Source organism: Solanum stenotomum, chromosome 10 (genome assembly GCF_019186545.1).
Source record: "Solanum stenotomum isolate F172 chromosome 10, ASM1918654v1, whole genome shotgun sequence".
Taxonomy (NCBI): Eukaryota; Viridiplantae; Streptophyta; class Magnoliopsida; order Solanales; family Solanaceae; genus Solanum; species Solanum stenotomum.
Genome location: NC_064291.1, coordinates 23,424,754 through 23,435,993, shown reverse-complemented (window position 1 = coordinate 23,435,993; position 11,240 = coordinate 23,424,754). Strand labels below are relative to the sequence as shown.

The 11,240-nt window shown below is 28.8% G+C and overlaps 1 protein-coding gene across 1 annotated transcript; it reads right to left on the bottom strand.

Moving 5' to 3' along the window:
• Positions 1–319: 319 nt before the first annotated feature.
• LOC125841317 (very-long-chain aldehyde decarbonylase CER1-like) lies at positions 320–6,767 on the bottom strand. The gene is made up of 10 exons (XM_049520427.1): positions 6,581–6,767; positions 6,087–6,313; positions 4,902–5,134; positions 3,141–3,360; positions 2,440–2,815; positions 2,253–2,360; positions 1,712–1,912; positions 1,535–1,633; positions 1,124–1,297; positions 320–714 (listed from the first exon to the last, which is right to left on the bottom strand). The coding sequence occupies exons 1-10, from the start codon at positions 6,638–6,640 to the stop codon at positions 532–534; spliced, it is 1,881 nt and encodes a 626-aa protein (XP_049376384.1). The 5' UTR covers positions 6,641–6,767; the 3' UTR covers positions 320–531.
• Positions 6,768–11,240: the final 4,473 nt, after the last annotated feature.

The window sequence follows — 11,240 nt, the reverse complement described above, 5'->3', positions numbered from 1 at the left end:
AAATCATCAAAACTGCAAAGTAACTTAGAATAACAGGAATGTCAAATTTGTTTTTTACTACATAACACTATTGCTCCATTGTTTTATTTTTGCGTATCCTTGCTGTCATTAAATTTTCTCATGTTCAGTTCATGTCATTAATGAAGCTTCATAACATAAAGTGCTTTCACGTGCCAAAATTCTTCAAGAAAAATAATTTAAATTTACCCCTCTACTCTTTACGAGATACTAAAATTACCTGCAATTTCAAACTTCATTAGAAGTCAATGGAAAAAAATAACTTTTTCTATCTAGTACTTGGATAATATTAAGCCAAAACTTAAATGAAAAAGCTAATTATATCTCTCTTATATAATAGAAGTAATATAGTTCAACATCCAGAGAACAACATAGGAAATTCTTAAAGAAACAAAAAAAGGTGTAACATATTAGTAGCAATATATAAGATTTGATATATCAAGTTGGTACATTAGTAAACTTTTTCTTTCTCCTAAGCCACCACACCAATGCTAGATGACAAAAGTGTTTAACTTAATCCTTTGATTCAGAAGCAGAAGCCACAGATATTGGCTGAAAACCATGATCAAGACTTGCTTTCCACACTTTCTCGATGTCAAACATCATGTTCCCACACTCGTGTTCATGCCAATCTTCAAGTGCGTGTAGAATTCCAGCTATACGCCAAGCGCTCATCACTCTTCTTGGCAGCCAATTCTATTGTTATAAAAGAAAAAAACTTGAGATTTCTTACATGATAAAAAGGATCAAATTAATATAAACTTCGAAAAATAAACGAAGGAGTCATTTGGTAACTGGTTAGAGTTATGGAAGTATGAATTAGTTATATGGGAATCTCTAAGTATTTTTTTTTTTTCGAAGAGATTAGTTATGCAGAGTTAGCTTATTCATGCATTACTTATTACCTTCTATCTTGCATAAAATAATACGTAGATTCTGGATTTCTAAATATCAAATCAAGCACTATATAACTTTATACATGAATAATTTACCTCTTAACCAGCTACCAAACGTTATATTATTTATGCAGGATTTAATACATGCATAACTCATTTTCAAACCAAATACCAAACGATCCCTAAGGAAATTGTAGTGTAATTCTAACCTCGCAAGAATCCACATTTTCAAAGTGTTTTGGAGTAATCATTGCCGGTGTGTGAAAGTAGAAGCAATCCTTGCGAGTTTTTCTTGGTGGGAATTGTGAAAATGGAATGAAAAGTGTTCCTTTTGGTGCTTTCAATTGTTCATCTTCATTCAATCCATCCCCTACTAGCCATATCTGCAATAAACAATTCTTTAAAATAAAAACATATTCTTTTTTCCTTTTTAAGTAAACACTTTTATTTATTATTTGATGTGAAAGCAATGATGGACTTGCTCCCCCTACAGACTTTAGTCCCCAATATTCTCTATGGACAAAAGCGCTTAGGTGCGCTTAAAGTCCTATTGCATATATCTTATCTTAAGACGAGGTAGTAAGATAAACATTCTTTTCCATTGATTTTATCATTTGTACCTTTGAATTATATGTTTTTGAGGGAAGTAAATTAATTGCAGCTTCAGGAGTAAGATTTGATTTGAGCTTTTTGTCCTCGTCTTTTCTCAATGCCATGACCTATCACAATCACAATAAATTAAATGAGAAAAAGGGACACAAATGTGAGGAAATTCAATGTATAGATAATGTGATCACCTTTACTCCTCCTTGGCATAAAGCAAGGGCAATGGAATTAGCAACTTTTGACAAATGGCCTCCAAGGACCACTTGGGTAGTTCCTTTGGGAATTGAATTTAGGACCACAGCAACAGCTAGGCTACTTCCATCCACCAACTTTACTTTTATTTGAGGGTGCCTTCTTATGTAAACTTCCCCATTGTTATTCAGTTTCTCATCCTGCAATTAAAAGTTACATGTATATATAGATGCATGAAATTAATTTTTGTTCAAAGTACAAAATAAGTATTATTGCGTGTGGCCATAAAAAAAATCACTTTTTCGAAGTTAAACTTCTGAAAATATGTTTGATCCTAAAATTTCGAAACTCAACACGAAGTTGAATTCCAGAATCTTCAATAACAAAAATGTGTTTTCACTCCAAATTACTCACAACTCCAACTTGTATTTAGGGACAAATAAACTCCAATTTTCAAATTTCATTTTCTACTATTAAAAAGAAAAAACGGTTCTACATAGACAATTGCCCGCTAAATAAATTTAAAAAAATGCTACTTGCCTGATTTAAGAGTCCAAGGCTCAAAACTTTTATGCATTTTTGATCTGCTTCCATGATAGCTTCTTCAATTAAGTTATTAATCGTCTCTCGTTGCCATTGCATAAAGTACTGAAAATGAAATAAAGATGTAGAGTAATAAAATATTGAACATAGTAAACATATGTCAATAAATAGTAGTAGTAGTTACCTGTACACGATATTTTGGAATGGCCCAAGTTTGCATATTGAGATTCTTGAACACATTTCTCTCAACAGTAAATGTGTGACCATAAATCCAAGTAACCATCATAGACCACAATGTGATAGGCCACATTAACCAGAAATACCACTTAGAGGTGTAGGGTTCCGAGGCGAAAGAAGCAAATCCTAGCCTGAGATGGTAAATGGATTCTGGTGTTGTTAGATGTGTTAAATGTACAACATCTGGTGATTTCCCTTGCCTTTCAAGTGATTTTTCATATAATGTGTCTGATGATTTGTCCAATGTACCATAGATGTAATCATAAATTGGCATGAATAGTGAGTAATTTGTCCTAAATTGAGTATGATGTAGTGAATGGTACCTGTTACATCAAAATATATAACTAAAGTTAGCAGAATTCATTGTGTAGAATTAAATTTTTATACTACGTTTTCCCATCACGAATAATTAGTGGAAAATTTGTGTTATAGAACATGATTTTTCCACAGAACTATCTCACTGGAAAAATGCATGGTGGAAAACAGATTTTCACTCAAATAGTGAAAAACTTCCTTAGTTTTTTTCCATATGAAACATTATTACTAGCTACTATTCTATCTTTTTTACACCTTTCACAATCAAAATACATTTTTCAATAGTGCTCAGAACTTGTATGACACATAAAGGTAGAGAAATAAGAGACTTACGATGGTGTATACATCAAATATTTGAGAGGAGGGAAAGTAGAGAACATCCACTTGGGAATGATCTCAAAGTTGCAATGGCCCATATTGTTCATAAAATCAATATAAGTGATATATCCACCAAATGAAACTATTGAAGCAGTCTTTGTTAGCACAGTTGTGAGTAGTGGTATGGAAAATAGCAAGAAGTATGCTATGTGCTCTGCAAATGGATGAATCACAGCTGAAAAAAGAAAATAAAAACATAAATTTAATTTTTAACGCAAATAATTAATACTACTACATTTTAATTGCAATTGTACTGTTGTCCATATATGTTATAAAAATCATAAGCTATTAGTCCATGTATTACAAATGTTAACAACTTAATTTCACTTTGACTTGTTTCGGATTTACAGTTACGCAACTATACTTTGAGGTGGCCCAATTATCACCTCAACTTTTTCGAAAGAGAATAAAAAAGGCCCGTTCAACCGTTATTTAACAATTTCCAGTTTTCTAACTAACTCACTACAATAAAAATAGTTTCATTAACATATTAGAATTTTTATCGTCATTAGTTAATTGTCATTAGAATAAATATCGATACACTTTAGCTGTATTTACAAAAATTGTTAAAATGTAATTGTCACTAGTAATTTTTTCTAAGAAAATATATATTTAATAGCAATTACGCTATTACCATTTATTAATTATAGTTAAAAATCAATAGTGACTATGTATCGACCAATTTAAATAGTTACAAAGAGCCAAATATTTATATGTAATGAAATATTCCAATTATAAAATATTTGCAGATAATTTATTTTTGTGATAAAATGCAAGTAAACATTTTTGAGATATAAACTTTAGCCTAATTTTTCTGTGGCTCTCAGGTTGTTGTTTATTGTCCAAAATGAAGGGCCCTTCATAACGTGCATGCCACCGAAAATAGGACACAATTTTAATGCGATAATGCTTAAAATTAGTTAACGAAAACAAATCCCACTGCAAAGGAGCTGCCAAATAAATATATATAACAATTAATTTGGACGTCCTTTTCCCTAGTTGATTTACAGTTGAAAAACTTTTAAGAGGAAGGCCCAATCTTTCATCAATTTTCCCAAGCTAGTCATGTTTCTTTTGTGGACTAACAAAAAGGATGTTATCCTAATATGATGGGGGTTCATATATATCGTGACACGAGTAAATATTTTTATTAACGAGTTTAAAATATAAAAAAAGAATTCAAAAAATTTAATATCTATTATTTATATATAAAAAAGTTAACTTTAATTTTTTTTGAATGAACTCTTAATTCTACCGGTTCTTATGATGTTATGCCAGCTTGAAAAATTGAATAGTGAAAGAGAACATGCTAGCTAGTGTACAAGTCTTGATGAAGTCACATATATGTCTTGCAGTATCTGTCCTACTAGCTAGTCATATTTATTATGTGACTCTTAATTTGATAGAAAATTTAAGAAATTAAAGTAGACGTAACCAAATTCTCTATGAAATCTAACAACTTTTTTTTCTCAAGAATATTGTTGAGAGTCCAGGTGTGACGTGTCTTTTTATTGTAAGAAAAAAGTGGTGATGAGGGTCCCCTAACAAGTCATATCGTTAAATTGGGAATGTTAAAGATTAAATAATATTGATTCTGGAAAATACTAAAAAGAAAGCGTTACATATTATTTGATAGGTAGGTACTAGTTACTAGGTAGGAATAATAAATTAAAATGTGAATATAATAAAGATAAAAGTAAATGAAAGATAACTTACAAGTAATGGGTTCAGTTACAATGGATGAATGGTGATGTGAATGGTAACGAGAGTAAAGAAAGTGTTGGTGTAAAGCTCTGTGAAGCCAATAATAGAGAAATTCGACAGGACCAATATGAAGCAATGTTGTCAAAATGATACCATCACTCCTCCATATAGGAAGGTAATGAGACTGCTCCAACTTCATGTATCCATAATAGAACAATAGTCCATTAAGTAGGATTTGATCATCCCTGCAAATATTAATCAACTTTCCGTAAAATTCAATATGCGCGCCAAGGCCCGGCTTGCTTATTCAATAATCGCTTTCTACGACACCTGTTTTCTTAGATGTATCCCCACAAGGGCAGGTCCGCATATTATGCATTCTCTCATTTAAAAATATCCCCAACTTCCTCACTCAATAATTAATGATCTTAAAATGATCTACTTCCTCTCTCTCAATTAATCATCATGTGATGTAATTAAAAATTAGAGAGTTAATTACATTCTTTTTTTTTAATATATATTTAAAATATTTTCAAGCTTGTAGTTAGTTGATAATATTTTTATCTACTTTTTGAAGGTTATAAGTTCCATTTTAATTACGTTCAAAATTTAGAATAGAATTGGAATTTTAACTGTTCCAAAAGAGAAAGTACAAAATATTAAAATTTGTACTACATTGCCGTCTAATAAAAAGTTGTTTTTCTGTGGTGGTATTAAAATATACTATAATAAAATGATTACGGGAAACAAAATGCAGGAGTACTTCATATCGTTTTATTATAAATTAAGAATTGCTCCAAATTTAGCTGTTGTTGCCAAATTTTTTTTAAAAAAAAATCAGTTTCTACCGGTATTTGATAAAGTACTATTCCTTCTGTCTCAATTTATGTGACACATTTCATTTTTCGAGAGTCAAACAGTTTAAGTTTGACCGGGAATTTGCTCATAAAATTTTCAATTTTTTTAAAATGAAATTTATATATTTGTAAACTACATAAAAAGTACTATAAGTCTCAATAATTGATAATTCAAAATATTTAAAAGATATAGGAAAAATTTACGGTCAAAGATAGACTTGTTTGAATCTCGAAATTCAAAATGTGTCACATAAATTGGGACATATATGTTTTGCGTAAAGTTTGAGGAGATAGTTTAATTTGAGTGTGAAAACAAAACAATTTTGATGAATATACGTACCAATTTCTTTCTCTGTCAACTTGGTCAAATTCAATGGTCCTATCAAGAATTCGATTATCACCCTTTGCAGTTCTGTATCTGGACAAGGATATCCATATTTGGTTGTGAAGCATTCGGAATAGGAGAAATGGAAATATAATTAAGTATCCAATATCTATCTTGCTTCCATCTTCTCTGTTCAACAATGACTGAATGCTACGTCCCACAAATGGTGCCAAAACAACGTACTACATACATACAAACAAAATCAATCAATTCAACATCATGTGCTGGCATGCCCATGCATGGTCCAATTATTTATGAGACGTACTACTATAACGTGCATCACAGAAAAAAATAGAGGTAACGTGGCACTCATCAAAAGAACACTTTTTCAACAACAGGATTAAAGAGGGGAAAGACAAGAAGATACGTGTTTAAATTATAAGTGATTGACTATGAAAAGGAGAAATATAAAGAAATGGCTTCAAGATGAAAAGAGAAAGGATGAGTACCTTGAAATTCCCAAGCCATGTCCATGGCCATTCGGTCAGAATCCCTGGTTTTGAAGCCATGTTAATTGTGTTTTTGTTAAACCAGCAACTCTATGCCTTTCGCTATGAGAATATAGGACTGCATTATATACAACTCTTGTAGAGGCTGAGTAAATATTGTCATTAATGCGCTCTCAACGCTCCCTATTACTTCCTCACCCCCTAATTATTTGTTCAATTTTTTTTTTAGTTATCCCTAATTACTTGTTATTTTGACAAATAAAGAAAGAACAAATTATTTTTACTTATTATATCATTAATTAATTACTTTAAAAAATGTGAAACTTCTTTAATATTTTAAATTTTTTAATTCAACCACTTCATAATTAATAGGAGCAAAATAATAAGCTCACTATCAATCATTATTTACTTAATAGGTGTGTCAATTCAAATGTGGATAAGTAATTAGGGAGAGAGGAAATAGTTACTTCATCAGTGTTCACTTTTATTTATCCACTATATTTCAAAAATGTTTACTTTTATTTATCATTTTTAACATATATATCAAAAGAAAAGTATTTTTTTTATATTTATCCTTAACATCAATTATTTGTTCTTGAAGTCCTGTTAATTATTTTTTTAAAGTCTAGTAAGAATAGACGAGGGAATATATGTCCACGTGTCGATTCCACCATTATGGAACATTAATTAACTAGTGAATTTGGCCGCGCTTCGCGCGGTGTGATTACCCATTTTACAAATTCATTATTAATTTAAAAATTGATTTACTACTATATAGTTTATGAACTATAATGCTAATTGTTTTGAAAATTCTTTAAATGTTATAAACCATAAAGAATTGTTTATATATACTTAATAAATTTTAAACATGTTAGCTTTCATATAATGTGTTGCTTGCTACAACAAAAAATTAACATTCTATTTGGTAGAAGAAAGAAAAAAACTATAGGTAAATAGATGAGTCAAACATATCAAAATACTTGTGAATTATATTGTTTTATCGGGCAAGAACTCATATGTTAAACTGTTTTAAATTTTTTATAATGCGCTTTTCAAGTTCGTTCTTATTCTCTCAGATAGTATAGTTACAGTATAATTTTTTTTTAAAAGTACCGACATGCTCGTGTTTTCTTCAACTTTGATTGTTTCTTTGTTCTTCACAATTGTTTTATATTTCCCTTTTGCTTCAATACACTCTATAGATAGAAATGTTCTTCAAACTCTACAAATTGAACAAACATGTAATTAAAAGAATAACTTATGAAAATTATAGAAACATTTGAGAAGATGATATACTTGTAGTGCTCTCCACTTAAACGAATGTCTGAGATCCTAATAATTTTACCTGAAATCTTTCTGTTGCCTGCACAAAAATGACATTTTCGATGATGATATTTGGTTGCCGATAATGATATGTAACTGCATATAATCACAAAACAATTACGATAAAAAATAAAATAGAAAAGATAGCACACATACTACAGAAGGAAAGCAAACATGATTGAGTTGATGATGTTGTATACTTATAGACTTGGGAAGAAGGATCAATTTTTATTTATAAATATTGCCTAAGAACTATATTGGGGAATTGCAACAGATGGCCAATTTGCGTAGCAAATTTATGATGAGACGTTTGGGTTTTTCGGTTAGGTAACGATTGCTTCTAATTTTGCTTCAAATTCTGAGTTTTAAGTGCATGTTAAATCTGTTACAGTAGTCATTTAAGGTGGAATTAATGATGGTGTCTAATTGCTACGTTTATTTGTATTTTATTTATGAGTCTTTTAAATTCATTTATTAGTAGCAGAAATGAAACAAAAAGAATACAGGAAAAGGTGAAAAATGGTCGTTTCATCTTTTATTAATAAATGAGATGACATTTTGTTTTTTCGAACATATTTCACAAATTAAAATTTAAGAAAAAGCTAAAAAAAAAATAAGAAAATAGATAAACAAGAATCCTTGATTTTGAGAGGTGCCACATCAGCAATTTTGTATCCAGCTTTATATATATATATATATATATATATATATATATATATATATATATATATATATATTTTACTATTCATCTTTACATTAGAGATTTCAGCTTTTAGAAATTCTCTTTGACAATTTTGGACCATATGTATAAGTTTGATTTTGGCTGTGGATATCTATGGTTGGGTTTGAAAGAATTTCAGGTGGAAGCTTATAAATTATATAATTAATAAATTAGGTGATAAATAAAACTATACTAAAAAATATATTATTAATAAGGTTTAATCAAATGACCTATATATTGAAAATTAATATTAAAAAATATAAATTTTATTGGGAGAATAATCTCTCATAAATAAAACTATTAAAAGACTACACTGACGTGAATGTTATTATGTATTTATGTTGTTGTATGAGAAGTAGGGTCTTTAATTTATAGAGTTTCAAATTTTTTCATTAAGAAAAAAAAATAACCAACAATATGGAAGATAAATATATTTTCTTTTTAAAAAAAGTAAAATAATTATGATAATGTTTTAACTTTTTTTAAGGAGAAAATAAAACTTTATAGAAACTTAGCGTAAAACCCTAATATATATGATTGTTACGTAGTGATCACAAAATATTAATGGATCTCCAACTTGTTTAACTGATTTTAGTGGATCAAAAAATCTCCCTAGGTACGTAGGAAAAAGTTAAAAGTTCACTCAATTTCGATATTATTTAGAAATTAAAATTTTATTTGAATATGTTAATTTGGGTTTTGAAATTTGTTTTTCCTCTCATAAATATGAAAATCTCACAACTTGTGAAAATTATCAAAAATTTTCCTAATATATATTTGAAAGTTTGTAATAGCAAACATTTATTTATAAAAGAAATATAGAGATATGTAATTTTTCAATTCGGCGCCTAAGATATTATGATATCTTGTTTATGAACTATGGTTTACTAAAAATTATATAAGAATTCGGAAAATTATAGTTTTCGAAACTTGTGGAATTTTCATGTTAATATAAAAAAATTAAGAAATTAAAAATGCATAGCCAAACAAAACTATAATTTCAAAATAATGTAATTACAAATTGTGATTTCAAATCATGTCTAAACGCGACTTTAATCCTTTCAAATATGATTTCAATATGTGTGGGTAAGTAAATTTTTAACCTTTTTACAATTACGTACCTAGTGAGATTTTTACTCTTTTACAATTATTTTCTGTCTCAATTTATATGCCACAATTGAAATTTGAAGTGTTAATCAAGTTTCTTTTTACAGAATTTTTTTAAATGTTTTTAAAAATATTTTAAGTTGCTAATTATTTATATTATCTCAGTCTCAATTTATATGATAACTATGCATGAAGTTTAAGAAATATGGAAAGACTTTGCATTGTTTAAAAATTACTCTTAAAAAGAGTAAGCCGTTATAGATTTTTTTTATCAAATAAGTAGGATCCAACTTAGATTGAATATTTGTAGTACTATTGAATATTTTTCGAACAAAAAATATTTCATTCTTTTTAGGAATGATTGAAAACGAAAATGTATCATATAAATTAGGTCAGACTTAGCAGTATTTTTATGAATTTTCAAATTTACGGTCTAAATCTCAAAATTTCAATAATATCACATAAATTAGAACTGAAAAAATATTTATTTACTCTGAAGAAGATTAATATGTGCAGATTTTGCTTTAGGGTCTTTGTCACGACCCAAAGTACACCTAGATGTCACATGACTTATAAGCTCTCGAGAGGCCCTATACAAGCTCCTTGACATACATAAAACACAACGTAATAGACAAAACTAGAGAATCTCATATCATAAAAGAGTTTGACATAAAAGTAGAAGTCTTAACATAGTATTGACAGCCATTCTAATACCACTACAATAAAACTGTGAATAACATGGGGATCTTACCTAGCAAAATATTTCGTAGGAAATAGATGCAGATTTCTTGCGAATATTTTAAATTCCTTAATATTAGGATATTACCGGTAAATCATATTTTCCCAACAAATTCCGTAGGTGAATTTGGCGCCATATTGCACAAATTTTTTACTTGCGATATCACCTGGGGAAATATATCAGCGGGTACATTATCCTTAGGTAAATCCGCAGGTACATGGACGTATATATATATATATTTTTTTTTTATTATTATTTTTTTTTAAATCCTTTTTTTATCCATAAAAAAATCTCCAGGTAATTTATCCTATAGATTTACATGGAGATATTCTCGTGGAAATTTATGTGGAATTTTATTACGTGGAAAATTATTTGGGTATTATTTGCTGTGAAATTAGCTGGTGACATATTCTTGGGGATTTACCTACGAAATTTATTACTTGGAAAAATATTAGGGGAATATTTGTTGCGGATTTAGCTAGGGACTTATTATTGGGGATTTACCTACGAAATTTATTACTTGGGGAAATATTGGGGGATTTTGTTGTTATGAATTTATCTGAAAATTGTTTCTTGGGGATTTACGTAGGATTTTTGTGATCTGAAATTTTTTCTAGAGATTTTGCTAGCTATAAATTTAGTGAAAAAAATATTTTTTTTTCCTTCCATACTTACCTTTAAATTTTTATTATTTGGAATCTTTTTCTTTATTCAATTCAAAAAATTAATGAGTAATTGAAATTATATGGAAAAATAACTATAATAATTAT

Bases quoted from the DNA above. Each gene is read 5' to 3' on its own strand.
- LOC125841317 (XM_049520427.1), bottom strand. From the start codon at position 6,640: ATGGCTTCAAAACCAGGGATTCTGACCGAATGGCCATGGACATGGCTT. The intron at 2,361-2,439 runs GTAACTACTACT...TTTCATTTTCAG, and splicing joins TTCCAAAATATCGTGTACAG to TACTTTATGCAATGGCAACG. The intron at 1,634-1,711 runs GTGATCACATTA...TGATTGTGATAG, and splicing joins TATGCCAAGGAGGAGTAAAG to GTCATGGCATTGAGAAAAGA.